This window comes from Mastomys coucha, unplaced genomic scaffold (genome assembly GCF_008632895.1).
Source record: "Mastomys coucha isolate ucsf_1 unplaced genomic scaffold, UCSF_Mcou_1 pScaffold22, whole genome shotgun sequence".
Taxonomy (NCBI): Eukaryota; Metazoa; Chordata; class Mammalia; order Rodentia; family Muridae; genus Mastomys; species Mastomys coucha.
This window is the reverse complement of record NW_022196905.1, coordinates 60443735-60466298: the sequence shown is the minus strand read 5'-3', so window position 1 is coordinate 60466298 and position 22564 is coordinate 60443735. Positions and strand designations below refer to the sequence as shown.

The 22564-nt window shown below is 42.6% G+C and overlaps 2 protein-coding genes across 3 annotated transcripts in view; one reads left to right on the top strand and one right to left on the bottom strand.

The window, feature by feature from the left end:
• The window catches only part of Tmem33 (transmembrane protein 33), a 20951-nt gene extending 18469 nt beyond the window's left edge, over positions 1-2482 (bottom strand). For both annotated transcript variants that reach the window (XM_031342523.1, XM_031342524.1), the window contains exons 1-2: positions 2246-2482; positions 2019-2088 (exon numbers count right to left, since the gene is read on the bottom strand). In XM_031342523.1, coding sequence (XP_031198383.1) covers positions 2019-2063 — 45 coding nt within the window. In that variant the 5' untranslated portion in view covers positions 2064-2088; positions 2246-2482. The remainder of the gene's footprint in view (positions 1-2018; positions 2089-2245) is intronic.
• LOC116071114 lies at positions 1798-19489 on the top strand. The gene is made up of 3 exons (XM_031342525.1): positions 1798-3324; positions 16168-16261; positions 19337-19489. The coding sequence occupies exons 1-3, from the start codon at positions 3114-3116 to the stop codon at positions 19389-19391; spliced, it is 360 nt and encodes a 119-aa protein (XP_031198385.1). The 5' UTR covers positions 1798-3113; the 3' UTR covers positions 19392-19489.
• The last annotated feature ends 3075 nt before the right edge of the window (positions 19490-22564 follow it).

The window sequence follows — 22564 nt, the reverse complement described above, 5'->3', positions numbered from 1 at the left end:
AAAAAAAAAAAAAAAAAAAAAAAATTCAAGTGTATCTTATTACATGCCTTTTCATTACATGCTATCAATTTCAAGAATAAAATATGCTGCTAGTTTATTCTATCTAGACCCAGCTATGATACTGTGATACCACTAAATTGAGCTGACTGACAATAGTAGGAGTTAAACACGAGGATGAAATCTAGATTACCATGCTCAGTTTGTTTAGAGCCTTCTCTTTACAATCCATTTGTTGGGCCATCAAGACGGCCCAGGAGTAAAGGCACATGCTCCCAAGACTGATGACTGAGGTTTGGACCCTGAGACCACCATACATGCAGAGAACTTAAAAGTTGTTCTCTGACCTCCACACATGACACTCCCTAATAAAATAATATTTGTAGATGGTTTTCATTCTTTAGCAAGTCACTGAATTGTCCATTTCAGACATCTATTTTTAAAGATTTGATTTTGTTCTTTTTAATTGTGAGTATGTGTGGTGCATCCAGTAACCTATGGAGTCCAGAGGATCCCCCTGGAGCTGGAGTTACAGGCGACTGTAAGCCCCCCACTGTGGGTGCTGGGAACTGAACTAGGGTCTTCTGCAAAAGCAACACTCACTCATAAACACGAGCCCATCCACCCAGGCCTTCACCTGGGTCTTTTGTATGTATGACACTCTACTACACAATAAAGGAACTTAAATGCTGGTTTAAGTTTTTAGGAGTGACCTGCCTGATATATGATATATATAGTTCCAGACCACCAACAACAAAAATATTCTAATAGATCTTTGAAGTGAATACTTGAGGAAAAATTATTCACAGTTTCAAATTATCAGGCCAGACAACTTTTTAATTATCAAGGGGGAAATCTATTTTTACACTGGTAAATCAGTTGCTATCACCTTAAACATCACACCTGAATTCACCAAAGAATCAACATAAAATGGTTCTTGTGTCTTGAGAAGGACATAATCAAAATGTAATTTCAGTTTCTAGATCCTTCTGCAAAACAGGTTTAGACTTTTGAAACTAGCTGTGTCTTCAAAGCCCAAAGAGAGAGAATAGAGGAATTTCCATTGACTGACTGTGAGTAAAGAGACAAGAGTCATAAATGCAAGGGCTGCATCCCAAAGAGGGGAAGGGACAATGGTCAGTTAAGGAAATCTGAACATGAGCTACAAATTAGGTTAACATACATCAATGTTAAATTCCCCAAATGTAGTGAAGTGGAAAATACTACTTAAGTATTTGTGGGTTGTCGGGCAGTGGTGGCTCATGCCTTTACTCCCAGTACTTGGGAGGCACAGACAGGATTTTTGAGTTCAAGGCCAGCCTGGTCTACAGAGTGAGTTCCAGGACAGCCAGGGCTACACAGAGAAACCCAAGTCTTGGAAAAACCAAAACCAAAACCAAAACCAAAAAAAAAAAAAAACCCAAAAAAACAAAAAAGGAAAAAGTATTTGTGGGTTAGCAGGAATTTCCAAATGGGTCAACAAATTAAGTGCGTGGATACAGGGGTGTTGTTAAAAGCTTTTAAAAAATCTAAACTTCAACTTAAGGGCTAAAGAACAAAAACTGCCTCAGGTGGAACTGTAGAACATTTTTTAATTATAAAGTTTACAAAAGGGCAGTATTCCTCTTTGTAAACGACTAATCGAAGAAAAACACCACTTTCTCTCTCTGAAAACTTTCTTAAAAGGCTTAACGTAGGTACAAAGGACAATACTACGCGCACCACGAGGCGTGTGGGTTGAAGCCTCAGCCTCAAATGGTCTCTTCAACCTTAGGGCTGAAGACCGAGGTGTGGGAAGGGGCAAGGAGGCCCAACATTCCCAGCTGATAGGTGACAGCCACCTGCTCCAGAACTGCCTGTTGTCACTTCTGAAACAAACTTGGGAGCTCCTCTCTCCCGCACTCCACTCCCTAACCCTAGTCCGGCAGGCAGCGGCTTCTAGAACGCTCTAGCCTTCTCAACACTTCCTGCTCCTCGCCAACTCTTACTGATGGAGCCGGGCGACCAGGCCGCTCACTTACCACAGCGCCCGCCCCTTGGGGGCCGTTCGGGGTCGTATCCGCCATGGGAGACACACAGGAGCCCGGGACGCTGCGACAGCAAAGAAGAGCAAAACGTCAGTGCTGGGCGACGACCCTCCGACCTGCTTCCAGAGCCGGTCGGAATCCCAAACCTCCAGAGGAACCGACCCTCCCGGCCCCGTGAAGCACACGGCCGCAGAAGTCCCCCCACAGCGGCCGGGTAATACCTGCCCCGCTCGGTCCAGACCAAAGCTGCCTTTCCAGAAAGACCGAAGCGAAGGCGGAGCCTCGGAGTAAGGCCTTAAAGGGCCGATCGACGCCACCGGTTCCCGGGGTTGCAAAACCGGAAGTGATTCTTTCGTTTCCGAGTGAGTCGGGCGGGACGTTGAGAGTCACCGAGAGTAGGTTCCAGAGGCATGACGGGAAATGTAGTTTTTCTCCTTGTTTTGATTCCACCTCTCCTACGAGCCAATTGGCAGGGAAATGTTAAGTGAAACCAGCGAGGTCATTTTTGTCTTATCCAGCACTCAGGAGATTTTCCTCGCTGGCTTCCGAACCTCAAAAATCTCTTTACTTCCGTATACAGAAGCTTCAGAATTTTCTAAGATCTCGGCAGACAGTGATTCACCAAACCATGTATTTAGGTTCTTATTTGAAACACCAATGAAATCGGCTATGTGACAGACGCATGGAGAAAAAAAATGAACATAACACTGACCTTCTGAGAGACAGTAGAGTAACAGCAAATACGGCCATAAGCTGGGTTAATCAGGGGTTCCTGGAAAAAGTTAATTCTGACCTTAAAATCTTGAAGGAAAAGGAGAAGTTGTGTATGAAAGGGGAAGGAGGTTCCAAATAAAGGAACAGAGCATATAAAGTAACAGAATATTCGGGACAATTTGGTGTGAGCTGACTGAATGTAAATGGCTTTGGGGGATGAAAGATTTGGACTACAGACAGGCAAGGTGTGCTAAGAAAAACATCACACTGGGCCTGGGAGAAGTTGGAAGGAAAGGGAAAAAATGATGTCATATTTTTAATTAAAAATATTTTTAAAAATTTATTTTTTATATATACAGTGTCCTGCCTGCATACATGCCAAAACTTCTGAACTTAACCCTCCAGTCTAGAGAGTCAAGCTACAACTTTAAGCAGAAGTGTGACATCATCAGGATTAGAAAGATCATGGGGAGGCCATTGCACAGGACTAGGGAGAACAATGAAATCCTGCATTGTGGTGATGCTGTGGGAGAAAAAGGAAAGGAAAGAAGACCTGAATGTGGCTTCCATGTCTGGCTAGAAAAAGGTATGCAGGGGAGGGGGGTCATCTGCTGAGACCCAGAGAAGAGGCACAAAGAAAAAAGGAAAAAAAGCAGAAGAGAGAGGCAGAGGACAGGGAACTGACTACAGATCTATACTCCAACTTTGGAACCAGTATCGCTAAGCTCCTACTCTCTCAGACGTATAATCATCTTCATGATTCACGGCAGCCCAGGTGCCAGGCAGCCGCTGCCTTGGAGTCAAAGGACACTCTAGAATGTTGTAAACTTTTCTTCTAAGGCCAATGTCCACATTCGGATCCCCACAATCTGCAGCATAGATTACCCATCACCCCAACTCAGCTAACACGTTATCTTCTGTGCATTGCTGGAGTATAATTTGTCCCCTATTTTAGAATATTTATCATTGTCTAGAATTTCTTTTTAATTATGTGTTTAACCTGCTTCTCTCACCAAGTATGTGTGGGTTTGTGTGTGTGTACACACACACACACACACACACACACACACACATACACGCATCTTGGTTCACCTGGAGTGTCAAAACAAATACAACAAACTGAGTACTTTAAACAACACAACTTCTTTTTCCTCGCAGTTCTAGATGCCTGGAAATTCTAAATCATTTTATCAGCAAGATAGGTTTCATTCTAAGACTTAGTGTTGCTGACTAGATCAGTGATCTTTTTATTCTTAGTAGCTGAATTTGATATCCTTCTGCCTCTTCTGTATCCCTGAATTTCATGACTATAAGTAACTATACATAAGTAGATAATAATGCATCTGATTTATACTAAAGTTAGACCTTTAGTATTCCCACTCTCAATAACAGCAAGATTTTTCTCCTTGTGTTATCTCTCCTAGAATATAGAAATCTCAAAGGCAAATGCTGTCTGTTTCTAAGTCCTTCCTCAAGCTTCAAACAAAACTGTATGAGCTGATGGTATTTCAGTTTCAGTTAATTCACTGAATACAGTCCCAGGCCGTTTAGGAACACTAGAAAATAGACTGAGTCCACAGTCGGAGCTGAGCTGCTCTGCTAAGGCACTGAAGCAAAGATTCTGCTGAGAGAATGTTTTCATCTTCCCCCTGATAGTCCTCTCTTTCTCTTTCCTTACTGCTCTCCAACTTCAAAAATTACTTTAAGCACATTTTATTTATGGGTTAGGGCAGGCAGGTCATGGCATATGTGTAGAGGTCAGAAGACAACTTGTAACCCTGTCTCGAAAAACCAAAAAAAAAAAAAACAAACAAACAAACAAAAAAAACAGAATTAAAAAAAAAACAAAAAACACAAACAAAAAAACCCAGAAGACAACTTGTACACACTGTAAGCACAGTAGTTAAAACCTTAAGTGTAAACCAGGCAGTGGTGGTGCACGCCTTTAATCCCAGCACTTGGGAGGCAGAGGTAGGCGGATTTCTGAGTCTGAGGCCAGCCTGGTCTACAGAGTGAGTTCCAGGACAGCCAGGGCTACACAGAGGAAAAAAAAAAAAACCTGTCTCAAAAAAACCATCACCCTACCTGAGTATCCACAATTCACACGGTAGGAGATCACTAACTCCTGAAAGTTGTCCTCTGACCTTCATACCTAACCCATAAATAAAATATGATTACAGTATACACACACACACACACACACACACACACACACACACATGTACAGCGTTCTCAGGGTGAACTGACTGTATCTTGTTGGCCTATTTCCTCCTCTTCCCAGACATTGAAGACTATTCTTAAATTGACTGAGCTCATAAAACACTCTCTTCTGGCATGGTAACAGGTCATGTGACTAACTGGCATTTTTACTTTTGTAATCAAACTCTGTTCAAAAAAGATGATCAGGACAACGGCAAGGCAAGCGTGTTAATATAAGACCCTGCCTACACCCAGTCAGAGTGCATATAATCCCGCGGCTTTGCCTTTCTAAACCCTGGGCAGATATGGCTAGGTGCTACATCTTGGGAGTGCTCTCAGGTACAACCCTGGTGCACCAGCACCTAAATAATAAGCCTCTTCTTATTAAAATTTACTCATGACCACGGTGAATCTCTGAGTAACCACAGACCCATAGTGGAAGTCAGACTTGGCAGCAAATGCCTTGACTGAGGAGCCATCTTGATGACCTAAGGCATCTTTTTTAAATATAGCGTGTAGGCTTGGAACTCTCCTGATTACCAAAAGGAGATAACCCATGGTAGCATCCCCCAAAAGAATCTGGGTGTGCTGGGGCACATCTGTCATCCCCGTTCTAGAGAGACGGGGCAGGATGAGTTTAATAAGGTCATCCTCGGTCGGCTACACAGTGAGTTTAAGGCCAGCCTGGGCTAGGTGGGATTTTGTTTTTAAAAAAGGAAAAGAAAACATCCAGGGGGAAATTTTTCAGTTAAATTGTACTCAGTTTTGAGTGATATGACCAAGCTTTGCGTCATCTCAGTTTAAAACAAAGAGCATCCTCCTGTCATGGTGTCAGGTCATCTACCTCACTTCATCTCCTGGCATAGGTCGTCTCTCTCTCTCTCTCTCTCTCTCTCTCTCTCTCTCTCTCTCTCTCTCTCTCTCTCTCTCTCTCTCCCTCCCTCCTTCCCTCTCTCCCTCCCTCTTTCTCTCTCTCCCTCCCTTCCTGCCCCTCCCCCACACACCTCTCTTTCTCTCCAAGCTCTCTTTCTCTTGTAGCACTGGGCTAACCTGGAACTCACCAAGTCCCACCTGCTTTTGCTTGCCAAGTGCCAGGACTATAGGCATGGGCCATGACACCTAGCCTAGCTCCATTTTGTCCTAGCTCCATATCGTCCTTACAGCACTCGAGACACAGTACAGGGCAGTAGGATATTTTGAGAGAATACACACATATAACGTATCAGGTATACTCTTGTGATTTTTTTTTTCTATTTTAGTCTCAATTTCCTTTTTACTATGCCTGTTATATAAATTGAACTCAGTTACAGTTATGTACATACAGGGTAACAGATACAACGTATGTAGGATCAAGTACTACTAGTAATTGCAGTTCTAGGCCTCCCCTGAGCACCTTGGAATATGTCCTTCATGGATAAAGAGGAAAATGAATGCAACAAAGGTCCAATAACAAATTAAGCATAAACCAACATAGGAGAAATCAAAGGCTCAATGACAGAGCAACTGAGACACACAGCAGAGACAGATGACCACTTCTTTAGTCACAAGTAGATTCCAGAGTTTGAATAACATCAAAGAGACCTAGTCTCCTCTCAGCCTCCCCTATACTGATCTCATTGTCAAACTGGTTTCTCCCACATTAGCCCATGTTTCACCAGCTCAACGAAGACCAGCTCGCACAATGTGCCCTTGCCCCGTGCTCTTATCTGACCATCTAACTTCCTTCTCGTGGCGTCAAATTTATTCCTACAAAATTCCTAAGCCAGCCACTTGTCCTAAAACATAGTCAACAAAGTTTGAGACATTCACCCACCAAAGAGGAATGAATGAAATTATTCCAGAGTGTTCCCATGAAGACACGATGGATGCCAGAGGAGGCAAAAACTATACTTTTTTTTTTTTTTTTTTAGCTTTTAGCTTGTGCTTTTTTTAAATAATCATTTTCAATGCCTGCTAATTACTTCCTACTTGATAAGCCTCCCCACAGGCTCGGAGTCAATTCCTAAGGGTTACTGGGTTACCCAGCTTACTTTAATCGAAGGTAAGAAAAGCTTGGCAAAACCACACCTCACAAACAGAAGCAGTTGTTTCACATCAGGCCATTACTCCTTTTGCCTAAAAACTGGCTGAGGGAGCAAGAATTGATTTCAGAGTTATTGATGAGTTGGCTCTCCCCAGTTTTCTGGGAGGATGTGGAGCAGGGAGCTCTACTGAACTGTCAAGTCATCAATTTGCTCATTCCTACTCCCAGCAGTGATTAATAAGCCTGTGTTGGGCAAAGCATCTCTGCTAAGTGCTGAGTCACTCACCTTGCTGGAATATACTCCTCCTTCTATTAGCTGCCTGCAAAAGGATGCTCCGCAGGGTCTGCAAAGGCAGCTTCATACGGGAGTCTTAATAAATGAGATGTACCGCCACTTTTAAAGCATACATTCCGTGGGATGCTGAGGTTCTAGGGACTGTTTGAGCCTCCATGTCTGGGTCTTTGTTTGATATTCTATTTAAACTCCGAGTTGTTGATAACGAAATCTTTTCTACTGTGTTAGTATTCTGTTTCTGCTATTAAAATGTGCCTCAAATGCAGTAGCTTCCAACAATGTATTTATTACTGTCTTGGTCAGGGTTGGGGAGGAAAGGGTTTATTCAGCTTACACTTTCCACATTGCTGTTCATCACCAAAGGAAGTCAGGACTGGAACTCAAGCAGGTCAGGAAGCAGGAGCTGATGCAGAGGCCATGGAGGGATGTTCCTTACTGGCTTGCTTTCCCTGGCTTGCTCAGCCTCCTCTCTTATAGAACCCAAGACTTCCAGCCCAGGGATGGCACCACCTACAAGGGGCCCTACCCCCTTGATCACTAGTTGAGAAAATGCCCCACAGCTGGATCTCATGGGGGCACTTCCCCAACTGAAGCTCCCTTCTCTGTGATAACTCCTATGTCAAGTTGGCACACAAACCCAGCCAGTACAATTACTAATATAATACTGGAGAGAAGAAATCTTACACAGAGCTTGCTGGGATAAGCTCAAGATTTTTGCAGGGCTCCATTTCTTTCTGGGTATTCCAGAGGAGAATTTACTCCTTACCTTTTCCAGTTGTCATTGTGCAGTTTCCTCCTTGGTTCTTAGACTCATCTCTCTGTCCTGAAAGCCAGCAGTGGTTCGCTGTCCTGAATTCAGTCACAACTCTCTCTTGACTCTCTCTTGTGCCACCCTCTTCCTCTTTAGAGACCCTTGTGATTACACTGAGCTAATCTGAGTGGTCCAGGTTCTCTTCCTACAATCAAGTCTGATGCAGAGCTGATCTTCATCTGTAGCCATAAGTCCCCTTTGTGGTGTAATTTAATGCAATCAGAGATTCTGAAGATTAGGGTGTGGAATAATGGGTGGTGGAGTCTTTTTATTTTATGGTTTTTGGATTCTCAAGACAAGGTTTCTCTGTGTACCCCTGGCTTTCCTGGGACTCACTCTGCAGTCCTCAAACTCAGAGATCCACCCACCTTTGCCTCCTGAGTGCTGAGATGAAAACCATGTACCTCCACCGACTGGCTGAATATTCCTTTTTTTCCACATAAATTTTCAGCCATTGACTCCTCATTTTAATCAGCTCTGACACCATTCTCAATTCTCTTAATTACTGAATTATAGAAGATCCCTGTCCTGGTGTACACACACACACACACACACACACACACACACACACACACACACACACATTATAAATATATTCTTTTTTTTTTTTTTTCGAGACAGGGTTTCTCTGTGTAGCCCTGGCTGTCCTGGAACTCACTCTGTAGACCAGGCTGGCCTCAAACTCAGAAATCTGCCTGCCTCTGCCTCCCAAGTGCTGGGATTAAAGGCGTGCACCACCACTGCCTGGCTATAAATATATTCTAATGCTTCTAAAATTAAAAACCATCCCTTCTCTTCTATAGATTTCAACCTGTGAGGAGGTTGGGCCTGGCAGGAAATCAGCTGTCATGGCTGATGGCTGAACGTTAGAGGTTAGGTTATGCTCCCTAATCCTCAGCTTCACACTACAATCAAGTTAAGGAAATTAAAAACAAACAAACAAAAACAAAAAACAAAAAACAAAATCTTCTGCCCATTGCTTTATCTGGAACCCAGAAAAGCCTTATAGTCTCTTTCTTAAGAAGAAAATTGGAGCCGGGCATGAGGTGCACACCTTTAATCCCAGCACTTGGGAGGCAGAGGCAGGCAGATTTCTGAGTTCGAGGCCAGCCTGGTCTACAGAGTGAGTTCCAGGACAGCCAGGGCTATACAGAGAAACCCTGTCTCGAAAAAACAAAAACAAAACAAACAAACAAACAAAAAACAAAAATAGAAGAAGAAAACTGGAGAGTGGCTATCACCCTACGTCCACTCACTGATATACAAATAGTACTCTACAGGGTTATATAAAAATTTAGCCTATCTGCTTGAGAGTGTAAAATCTTCAGTTACTCCTGCCAAAGCCATTGGAAAGGGAGTTCTCCATTCTAATGAGTGCCAGTTGCTCTGCTCTGTTCACCTTAAACAACCCTGACACAATAACTGCCTACGCATTATCCCCTAGCTTCTGCAATACAACCTGAAACATGAACGTTCCCAGGAAGCATGCAGCCAGCAGGATCTAAGGGAAGATGAATTTAACACGTTACTGTTCCCAGATACTTTTGTCATTTTATCATGGGGGACTGGAGAGCAACTCTCTAGACCAAGATCATGCATGTAATAAACACGAAAAAACAAACAAGCAAACAAATGAACCTCCCCCCAAAACGATACAGACTGGTGTGATGGTACAAGCCTCTAACACCAGCATTCCAGAGCTGAAGAGGAGAAAATCAGGAGTTCAAGGCCAACCTTGGCTACATGTTAACCCTGTTCCAACAAACAAAAACAAAATAAAACAAGCTATACTACAAAATAAAAACATGAATAAGCAATAACAACAGCAATAATAATAATGTAATAATATAATAATAACGACAATGCAAAGAACAGAAGTAACAACATGATGGGGTTTGTAGACTTGTTAGAAGCCTGAGAAAGTCTGTTTCAAGTTTATTAAATGACATTTACATATAATTACAATTTTGGTTTAAAATCCAAAGGACATTTTTTGATATGTATTCATCTACACATATTCTTATTAGTGAAGAACATTATTAAATATCTTATTACATTTTAGCTTATTTTCATTGTAAGAATAAATGATACAGTAGAAAAATCCAGAAACCTTTAAAACAAATGGAAAGTCATTCATAGTATAACCAACCCCAAGAAATATGCCATTATTATTCATGGCCACACTTGTATTGTTCTACCTACCTTTTAATAACTATTCTCCTACTTTTCAATTTCCTTTTCTTTTATTCTTGAATTCTGTTTTACAGTCAAGTCTTCATCCCCCTCCCAGTCTGCTCCCCCCACAGCTCCTCACCCCTGTCTCCAAGAGGATGTCCCACACCCCCACCCTCATCCCACCAGACTTCCCCACTCTCTGGGACCTCAAGTCTCTCAAGGGCTAGGTGCATCTTTTCTCACTGAGGCCAGGCAGTCCTCTGCTGTATATGTGTGGGTGTGAGGGTGTGTGTTGGGGGGGAGGTGGCTCATATCAGCTAGTGTATGCTGTATGCTGCCTGGTTGGTGGCTCGGTGTCTGAGCAATCTCAGGGATCCAGGTCAGTTGAGACTGCTGGTCTTCTCATGGGACCACCCTCCTCCTCAGCTTTTTCTAGCTTTCCCCCAATTCAACCACAGGGGTTCCTGGCTTTTGTCCATTGGTTGGGTGCTAGTATTTTCATCTGACTCTTTCAGTTGCTTGTTGGGCCCTTCAGAGGGCAGCGATGCTATGTTCCTGTCTGTAAGCACACCATAGCATCAGTAAGAGTGTCAGGCCTTGGGGTCTCCTCTTGAGCTGGATCCCAATTTGGGCCGGTCACTGGACCTCCTTTCCCTCAGTCTCTTCTCCATTTTTGTCCCCACAGTTCTTTCAGACAGGAACAATTCTGGGTCAGAGCTTTTGACTGTTGGATGGCAGCCCCATCCCTCCACTTGACGTCTTGATCTTCCATTGGAGGTGGACTATACAAGTTCCCCCTCCCCACTGTAGAGCACTTCATCCAGGGTCCCACTCTTTGAGCCCTGAGAGTCTGTTACCTCCCAGGTGTCCAGTACACTCTAGAGGGTCCCCCCACCTCCTACCTCCCGAAGTTGCCTGTTTCCATTCTTTCTGCTGGCCCTCAGACCTTCAGTCCTGTTCCTCTCCTCACCCCAATACCCAGTCATGTTCCTCACTTCCCTTCCTGGGTGGGACGCCCTCTCCCACCCAGGTCTCTCCCTCCCTCTGCTCCCCGTGACTGCTTTCTTCTCTCACCCAGGTAAGATTGAGGCATCCTCACTTGGGCCCTTTGACTTGTTAACCTTCTTGAGTTCTGTGGATTGTATCCTGGGTGTTCTGTACTTTATGGCTAATATCCACTTATTAGTGAGTATATACCATGCCTGTCCTTTTGGGGCTGAGTTACCTCACTCAGGATAGTATTTTCTATCCTGAGTTTTTGCATTTGCTTGCAAAACTCATGATGTCCGCGTTCTTAATAGCTGAGTATTATTATTTTTCTCTTTCTATAAGTAAATTTCTATAATATTGCTAAATTTTTACTGGATACATAATACTTCACCAGCTAGGCATGTTAGAATTTTAATAACATTTGTGTATTTAAATGCAAAAAAAGAAAAAAACTCCTAAATAGTCTTAACTTTCTGCACTTGCTTGCAGTTCATTGTCATTTGGTTGACTTTAAAAGTCCCTCATTTCATAAATCATACATTTGAACAATTTGTTATTAATCTCTCACTAGAGCTCTGGTACCTCTCTTTGCCACTGCTTTAGTGCCATGAAGAGACACCATGACCCAGTCGTGTTCTTTAAATATGTATGAACTCCAGGTCACTGAAACCATACGCCTGCCCTTGGTCTTTATTAATTTCTATAGTATGGGTTGAGCTATAATGGATACTACATAATGCTGGGAACCAAATTAGAGACACATAGTCTCATAGAATTTCAAGCTGGAGTTAAGCAGAATCTCCCATGATGCTGATGAATTGTCTTCAAGTGTGCTGAAACACACTTGGTGGCTGGAGGGGAAATAGATGCCGCACTAGTTCCATCTTTGTCCTCTCTTCCTACCTTTGACATCTTCCGGGACAACAGTTCTCATTGAGGACTGCATATCTTCAAAGGCTCTACTCTATGATATCTTCATTTGAGTGTCCAGACTGAAAGAGCTACCTCCTCTAGTAAACACCTTGCTTTGTCACACAGCAGTAGAGAGTTAGTAGGCTATATGACAGCCTTTTAAAGCATCTCGAGTAGGATTACTCCCTGACACTCATAGGTCACCAGCCAAAGGGAATCAAATGATCAATCCTAAATCAATGAGGTGGAACATATAGTTCTACATTATAAAGGGGCTAAATATGTATTGCACTTGGAACAACAACACACTTAGAATGTTAGCTTTAAAATATGAGTTCGTGGGATGTAGATCAAGACTAACCAATACCTGTATTATATAATCATACCAGCTTGTTCAAATCAAGTATAATTATAAATCAGTAACAGAAAGGCAATACAAGCAACAAATATGATATAAAATGTCCTAGCAAATAAAAAGAAATGCATGAACCAGTGGTGGCACACATCTTTAATCCCACTCCTTGGGAGGCAAAAGCAGGTGGTTCTTTCTGAGTCTGAGGCAGCCTGATCTACAGAGCAAGCTCCAGGACAGCCAGGGCTACACAGAGAAGCCCTGTCTTTAAAAAATCAAAACTAAAACCCAAACCAAAACAAGAACAAAATAAAAAAAAGAAAGAAAAGGAAAACACATGGAATTAATTTAAATACTGCATTTAACAAAAAATTGTCAATATTATTATATAGTCAATATTACCAAAGATTCCGAGAGCATTTTTGAGACAGGGTCTTTCTCTGTTGCCCAGGCTGGACTCAAACTCACAGCAATCATCCCGTTTCAACCTGCTGAGAGCTGGGATTATAGGTATGAGCCACCATACATGGCCATTATGATTTTGAGTGCTCACCAAACAAGCATTTCTGCCAACTGAGCTCTCGCCCCAACCCCCTCTTTTCTATTGTCTTTGAGGGGGCTCATTGCTTTTGGACTTCTGAAAAATAGAAACACAAACACACAGTGATCTACTTAACAGAAATCAGAATTTTTTTCCTATTACCAAAAGAACCATATTTCTAAGAGAAAACACCATTACTTAGACATTAGTGGTTCGGTTCCTGAACATGAATGTTTATTCTGTAGAAGTGTTGTGAGTGATCAAGAGCAGGGGAGTTGAATTTCAAAGTTACAGGGTGAATCAGTGCTCTTAAGCTCTGAGCCATCTCTCCAGATCCAAATATTTGTTAAATTTTGACAGAAAACTGTTATTATAAATGGAGTATTATGCCTTTTTGGTTTTTTCTTTCTTTCTTTTGCAAAGATAGGCTGTCATTATGTAGCTCTGGTTGACCACTATACAAACCAGACTGACCTTGAATTCACTGAGCTCTTTCTCCTGAGTTCTGGGATTATAGGTGCATACTGCTATGACCAGTCCCTTTCAAAAAACATATATGCTCAAGCCCTACTCCCAGTGTCTCAGAATGAGATGGGGCTGTAAAATAGGGTCATTGCCAATGTGATTTTCTATGGGAAGTCACAGCGGAGCAGGGTGGACTCCTAATTCAATAACGTCTGGATTTCCTATAGGGAGATAGCCACGCGATGACAGCAGAATGTTGGGGTACATCTACAAAGCAAGTCATGTCAAAGATTGCTGACAAAGTACCAAAAGCCAGGGAGAAATAAGGAGGAATTCTTTCCAGGTTTCAGAGAGACAGAGAAGTGGCAGTCTACTGACACCTGATCTTAGATTTACAGTTTCCAGAGCTAGAGACAACTCACTTCTGCTGAGTTAAGCCACACTGTTTTCAAAGCCTTGTCATGGCGGTCCTAAGAAATGACTACCATTGTCTATCTTCTGGAATTTTAATGAGATGTTTTCAGGCATTTCATATTCTTAAGTTTGCATTCATTCTTTTTTTTTCTCTTTCATATAGAGTGAGAAAACAAAAGGTCATACAAATGTATTATTTATTTTTAAAATTCACTTTGCAGGCAAAGTGAGTCACAGCAAGTAAAATCCGAAAAAAGACAGAGATGAATATGTCGTTTTATTTAATCCAAGAAGATAAAGAGATTATTTGCTATATAATGTGGCTTATTGCCAGAGGAGTTGTTTGGAAAATAATTATAAGTACATTAAAAATGACACTTACAGAATCAACTATCAAATTATTTGCAGAATACATTTAAAATTAAATTTTCCTTCCCCAGTCCAATATCAAAAAACATCATTAATATTGTTTACAATATTAATTATGCAAAGTAGGTACAAGATGGCAGACTCACAAATAAATTGACAATTTAGATAGAATCTCTTCACTCTGAAAGGCCTGAGTAGTACTTTGAAATACTGCTTCAAATACAGAGATGATATTTGAAGCATCATAGAAGTTTCGAAAGCCCTGTGTATTACTGAACTTGCTCTCAAGATTAAAACATTACTTTTACATCCTGTCATATCATAAAACAAGCCGTATGCTCCATTGACATATGCAGAAATTCAAGAATGCCTAACCCAAGTTCCTTGGCCAATAATAACCCCTTTAATCAGAAGGTCCTCAAAGGAGACAGGATGCTCAGAATCAGCATGGCCTCCCTGAGATAAGGCTCCCAGGCTAGTCTTCATTCATCAGGAAATCAAAAGCAACACAGGCTGAAATCAAAAGCAACACAGGCCTCGGCTGGTGTCTTATTTTTCTATTGCTGTGATAAAACATCACAACCGGGCAGGCGAGAAGCCGGAAGTTAAAAGTTCACATCTGCTTGAAATAGGAAGAGAACAAAATAGAAATGGTGTGAGTCTTTAAACTCTCAAAGCCATCTCCCAGCAAGGCCATTTCTCCTAAGCCTACTCAAACAGTGACATCACTGGGGATGACGAAGTCAAAGTGAGTATGGCGGACATGACATTTAAACCGCCACAGCTGGTAAAACGTTTGCCACACAAGCATGAGGACCTGAGTGTAGGGTCCCAGCACCCATGTAAGAAGCCAACACAGTGGTGTGTGTCTTTAACCAACCCTAGAGCGGCATAGACAGGCAGATTTCCAGCGCTCCCTGACCAGCCAGCCAGTCCAGCTGCTCTAGGTACAGTGAGAGATCCTGTTTCAAGTAATGAGGCAGAGTGAGTGACTAAAAACACACAACGTCAACTTCTGGCCCTCAGACACACACACATACACACACACACACACACACACACACACACATACATGCACACGCACACTCTCACACACACACCCCAATACAGACTAGACAGTAGCCTGTTTGATCCTGAAATACTCACTGATAAGAACAGCATCAGAGTTCTGTTTAGAATAACAGCACATCCACACCACATACATTCTCTCTCTGTACAACTTCTCCACAGCCATCTTTTCTAGCTCCAGAAATTTAACTTGATACCTACTCTGTGCTGGGGACACAGACATAAGTCTCTGCTCTCATGAAAACCACATGATAGCATAACATGTACACACAGAATGAGTTGTTCTATCAAATTGCTTATATCTGTGACCTTTGCTATTGAAATATGAAGTATATGCATTGCTATGTGAAGAGGGATGTATAATTCCCCCAAACCCACACTTTGCACTGTATTTTAATGCCTAGCTCTTCTGAGAAGACTGGGAATGATAGAGACAGAGAGATGCTAATGCGATTTAATTGGTAACTTAACTTACAGAAAACAACTATGGACACTCTTGAGAATGGTGTCCCACCGCACTGCGGCCCCTTCCACCCAGCTGCAGACTGTGATGTAGACACCTGCTTTGTAGCTGAGTGGAGATTGGCTTGGGTTCACAGCACTTCACACTCCTCTGCTAAAGTTGAGTAGATAAACGTTTGAATCCCCTAAAATTACCAAGCCAAATACAGTTCAATAACCAATTTTCAGAACAAGAGTTGGAGTCACTCCCCTGCTTCCAACAGTACCATCCGTGAAAAGCGCTCTGGGAGATAAAGCCTTGGACTTGGGATTTTTACAATGTCATCTCGTTTTCCTCTTGCTTCTCGTTACAGATGCTCTGCGGAGTTGTGTGCGGTCTGTCTTAGCCCTCCTCAATCTACAGCACGAGGTGCAATTAGTACAGACGAGACTTAGGAGACGGAGAGAGTGAGTGACTAAAAACACACAATGTCAACTTCTGGCCCTCAGACACACACACATACACACACACACACACACATACATGCACACGCACACTCACACACACACACACCCCAATACAGACTAGACAGTAGCCTGTTTGATCCTGAAATACTCACTGATAAGAACAGCATCAGAGTTCTGTTTAGAATAACAGCACATCCACACCACATACATTCTCTCTCTGTACAACTTCTCCACAGCCATCTTTTCTAGCTCCAGAAATTTAACTTGATACCTACTCTGTGACGGAGAGAGAGAGTAGCAACATTTGAGGAGTTCGCAAGGTCACTTAGCCCTTATATGAAAAGAAGGCCCAAAGATGATATTCTCATATGAGAATTGTGGTATTCTTAGTAGCAAATAGGGGCTTTCAAATCTGCCTGTTTTCAGGAGGAAATGTTTTTGTTTTTGTTTTTTTTAAAAAAGACAGTTGAGCAAGGTGTAGTGACACACAGCTGTAATCTCAGCACTTGGGTGGCTCAAGCAGGACGATCACAAGTTTAAGGTGTGGAGATGCACAAGGACACACTGAGAGATGAAGGGAGAGAGCACACAGGAAAAAGAACAGTTTGCCAGGAGAGCAAAGCTAGAAGACCACACAGACAGAATGATGACCACCTGTGCTATGGAACTGGTCCTATGATGCGCCATCGCGGCCATCCTTGGTTCCTGTAACTCTGCTGGAGCCACGTCCACTACTCGGCAGTCATGGGGTCCTCGCAGTCAAACCACCTGCTCAGGCCTCTCTCCCCGCACTTCTGTGGCTCCGTTCTACCCTGAGTCTCTTTAGAGAAAGCACCCGCCTCTGTCTGGTCTTAGCTGCAAACAGCTGAGCAAAGAACTGAGAGAGAAAGAATACTGACATTTTTAGGTTCCACAGTAAAGTCCAGGGTAAGAAAGATACCATCAAGGGCAAGGCTTACAGTGCTGTGGCGATTTCCTCCCTAAGGAGGAAACCTCCTTTAGGCCTAAACCGTAAATCCTAGTATTGTGCCTCCACGAACAAATGCGAGTTAGGAATGAATACAAGACCTCTCTATAAAATACAGTGAAGTGGCTCTCCTTTAAGCATCTATATCAGACATGCCTTAGCCCTATCTGGTTCCATGAAAGGCACATCCATACTCAAATCATACACTTCCTTTTCTCTTTTGCAATTCTGTGCGCGTCGTCAAGCCAAAGCTTCCCCATGCTAACCAAGAGTCTTGCCACTGAGCCACGCACTGAGCCACGCCTGCTCTCAGCCTCAGGATGAGTAGTTTATAACTAAATTTTTGGTTTGTTCATAAGTCTCCTGTCTACATTGAACAATTAGAATCATATATCATAAATAATAGTAATAATATCTTTATATTGGAATGTAGAATAAGAATACTTAGTGTCAGCCTCGCAGAATCCAGAAGGGAAGTCAGGACAGGAACTCAAGACAGAAACCTGAAGCCAGAAACTAAAGCAGAGGCTGTGGAGGAGTGCTGCTTGCTGGCTTATTTTCCATGGATTTTCAGATTGCTTTTTCATACAAGTCAGGACTAGCTGCCTGGGGACAGCTCCACCCACAATGGGCAGGGCCCTCCCACATCAATCATTAATCAAGAAAGTGTCTCTTGGACTTGCTAACAGTAGGCCAATCTTATGAAAGCATCTTTTCAACTGAGGGTCCCTCTTCTCAGATGACTATAGCTATGTCAAGTTGACAGAAAAACTAACCACAATATGAGTGTGTGTGTGTGTGTTAGAGAATGGTTACAGTTACAGAAGCCATTCAATTCTTTGCCGAAAGCAGAAGCAGATTGCAAAGACAGCAGCTGTAGTGATTGGGTAAGACATTAAGTTAGAGGACTGCTGGTGTCATAGAGTTAGGCTTGGCTTTCAGAGGCAGGCCACAGGGGTCAGTCAAGCTTTAGGGGGCAAGACTGTGAAGAGGAGGTGCAAGACCAGGACCAGATAGATGGGTGGGACAGAGGGATAGACAGCAATTTGAACAGGTCATGTCAAACAGTGGTGGTGAAGCTGAGCTGAAGGCCTGGAGGTTATTGGGAGCTCTCTGCCTGTTGGTATGCAGACAGACAGACAGAGAGACAGAGGGACAGAGAGACAGAGACAGACAGACAGACACATAGAGGCAGACATATACACACAGAGAGATGCACAGACAGACAGATACACACATACACACACACACACACACACACACATACACACACACACACACACACACACACACACACACGCACCAACTAGTCAGATGACAGTGTGGTGAAGCCTTTGGTATCTCTGTTAGGAGGCCTCCATTTTTTTTTAAAGACAAGGTTTCCTGGCTGGAACTCCCTATCTAGACTGGGCTGACCTGGAACTCACAGACATCCACCTGCCTCTGCTTCCCAAGTAATGGGATCAAAGGCATGTGTGTGCTACCATACCACACATGTGTCCTGTTTAAGGGGTCAGGTTATAAACTACTTTGGTCTGTTGTTTTTATATTAAGTTCTTGGGCCTGGATTTTCTGCTATGGTTTTTAAAATAATTTATTTTTATGTGCATTGATGTTTTGCCCATGTATAGGTCTGTGTGAGGGTGTCTGATGTTGGAGTTACAGAGAGTTGTGAACTGCCATGTGGGTGCTGGGAATTAAACCTAGGTCCTCGGGAAAAGCAGTCAGTGCTCTTAACTGCTGAGCCATCTCTTCGTCCCCTCTGCTATGGTTTCAATATGCTCAAGGACTTACATGTTCCCAGCCTACTTTTGATAAACGTGTATATGGTACCTTTTTAAACTTCCTTTTTCATTTTAGGAGTAAGCTACTTATCAGCCTTTGCCTCAGCCTGTGCAGTCATCATGCCCCTCTCTGCATTTGCATTCAACATTGGGCCAAGTGGTCCTTATAAAATGGAGTCACTCAAGGCAAGGCACAGTCTAAAGGCCGATTTTACACATACTGAGTAATCCAGAGAGGAACACTGCCTGCTGTCCATATTTGTTTCAGTGTCTGGATGTGATGCAAGCTTGCCACAATGTATCTTCTCTGTCATTCTTATCCAGGTGGCGATGGAGTGGATACTTAAGAGAAAGAATGACTTATTCAAACTTGAGCTGAATTCATCTCTACGAGATGGGATAAATGCACTTCGTCATGGGGAGACAATGTGGAAGTTAAGATGTGGTGAGAAGTACAGTCGAATAAAAAGTGTTTATTATATTTACAAATTCACCACAGACACCTTGTCTTAGCCACTGTTCTATTGCTGTGAAGAGACGTGACTACGGCAACGCTTCTAAAAGAAAGCATTGAATTGGGGCTGGCTTACAGCTTCAGAGGATTAGTCCATTATTCTCATGGCAGGGAGTGTGATGGCACACAGGGAGAGGTAGCTGAGAGTTCTACATCTGGATTCCCAAGCAGCAGAGAGAGACAGACTCTGGACCTGGTTTGAGCTTTTCAGCTCTCAAAGCCCACCCCGCCATGTGATACTTCCTCCAACAAGGCCACACCTCCTAATTTATTTCAAGTAATGCCACTCCCTAATGACTAAGCTTTTAAACATATGAGCCTATGGTGGCCCATTCTTATTCAAACCACCACAACAGTGGAGGGAGAATTATTCAGTATGTATAGACAGAAGGTGTTTGTCCCTTTATATCCAAGAAATTCTTGTGTCTAGTGTTGGTAACACAATCCAGGGGCCTTGAGCATGCTAGGTAGGTGCTGTATGACTCAGCTCCCAAGCTACTTTTTTTTTTAAAAAAAGATTTATTTGTTATTATACATAAACACACTGTAGCTGTTTTCAGATGCACCAGAAGAGGACGTCAGATCTCATTACAGATGGTTGTGAGCCACCATGTGGTTGCTGGGATTTGAACTCAGGACCTTCAGAAGAGTAGTCAGTGCTCTTACCCACTGAGCCATCTTGCCAGCCCTTGGTTTCTTATTTAAACCTTGGAGGGCAGGAATGGAGATGGAGCTTAGATGGTAGAATGTTGGCCTGGCATGCTCAAAGCTCCAAAGTATTTGACCTTTAGTACCACATACATTTGTCATGTTTGTACATGCTTATAATCTCAGCACTTAGGAGGTGGAGGCAAAAGGATCAGAAGTTCAAGCCCAGCCTGAGATAAATGAGACTCTATCTTAAACAACAACAACAAGTCTTGATGGATATTTAGGGTCATGTGAACGAACACTCTTAGAACACACTGACAATTTGGTAATCTTCATTCATGTCTAATAAATCCTTGACACACAAAGAATACAGTCAGGCTAACATTATGCCCACCATTAGAGCATAATGAGTTTTGAGTGCTTTCCTTCTCAAGTATAATATAGTCAAGCCGCTCAAACAAGTTCTCAACTAAACCTACAGTTAATACTTAGAAATAGCTTTCCTGTCAATCCCAAGTTAATTCAACTTCCAGGGAAGCGTCTCTCACTAATAAAGAAAAATAAATTCCCAATATCTTGGCTGCAAACCCCATCCTTGACTAAGTGATTGTTCTGTGAAAACAATAGCCATTTGGGAGTTCTTTTCAGGCTGGCCTGAAGCTGTACTCTCCCCGCACCCTAGCTACTGAGCTACAATTGTATATATAATGGTGTGGCGTCTTAAAGGCATTTGCTGTGTAGTTTTGTTTTTTGGATCAGAGAACGGCAGTAAGATGACCAGAACCAAAAATACTTTTCTTCACATTGTGAGGCAGACTTTCAAGCCTCTCATCTATTCTTCAGCAAATGAAAAGCTAATGCCATGTAATCACAATTTCCTGGGATCCTGTAAAACCATTAAAGAGGCACATTGATGCCCTCTGAATGGAGACACTGTAGCATGATTTGGATTGGCTGTATTCTGGGGGGTTCTTGACACTCATGTGCTCAAATCAGACTTTTCAAAGGGTTCTTTTGTGTCCAAAACACCCAGACGGTCTGATTTCAACCATGCACTTTTGGGTGAATGCAGATGGCAACGGGGTGGAGTTGAGGGGAGGGCGGGTCAGAAACGTCATTAAAGGCTGTTTTCATACTTTCATACTTCGTTTTTCCATATTTCAGGCTTGACAATGATTGGGATTCCATTTTTCATATCACTGTAAAGTGACATGCTTTAAAGTTGTATGGTCAGCTGAAGGGCTTTCTTGCTTGTTTTAAGTTTGGAGAAAAAAAAAAAAGCCCAAACAGCGAAATACTAGTTAAATAAGGTTTTCTTTCGAAAAAGCAAGTTCAAGTGAGTATTAATTATTCATTAAAGCAGACACAGATACATCAGAAAGTATTTTGAAACTATGTTAATCGTTTTAGGTCCCTTGGGGAGCTTCTTCATCACATTTTGAAAAATACCTCTGAAGTGTGTGCTTGTAGGTTAGAGTCTTCGCTTTTGTTTTTGAGACAGACCGATGTACTCTAGGTGGGTCTTGAACTCGCTATGTACCGAAGGATGTCTTTGGACTTCTGATCCTCCTGCTGGTCTACTTTGTTTTACAGTCCACCTGGCTATCCATTATAGGTGTGTGCTACCCTGCCTGATTTATATGGCGCTGGGGATTGAACCCAGGGATTCAATCATGCATCAAAGCTGTCTCTACTGATGGAGTTATTTTCCCAGTCTGTGTGGATAGTCTTCAACCTTTTCACAATTTCACAAATTTAACTTTATTTACACACATGCACGCATGCGCGCGTGCACACATGCACACGCACACGCACATGCACACGCACACGCTCTCTCTCTCTTTCTCTCTCTCCCCTTCTCCACTCCCTTCTCTCTATGTCCATGCATGATCGTATATGTATGTGAGTGCAGTCACAGGTGAGAGGACAAGTTTCAGAAGTTTGTTCTGTCCTTCCATTATTCTGGTCTTGTGGATTGAACTCAGATTGTCAGGGTTGGCTGCAAGCATCTTTACTCATGGAGCTATTTTCCTAAGTCAATATATGTAACAGAATCTTAAAGCAGTTTCCAAGAACCTTTCACGTACAGTGCTTGCTGATTTCTCAGAAAAACATTCGTATTTTTTAAAAAAAGGCTTATGCTGTATGCTCAGATATGTTTAACATCCAACATCCTCTTTTTTTGTCATTTTGGTTTTTGTTTGCTTGCTTGTTTGTTTTTTCAAAATAGGGCTTCTCTATGTAGTCCTGGCTTTCCTGAAACTCACTCTGGGGACCAGGCTGGCTTTAAACTCAGAGATCCACCTGCCTCTGTCTTCCAAGTGTGCCACCACTGCCTAGCAACTTCCAATATCTTTTTTTTTTGGGGTTTTTTTTTTTTTTTTTTT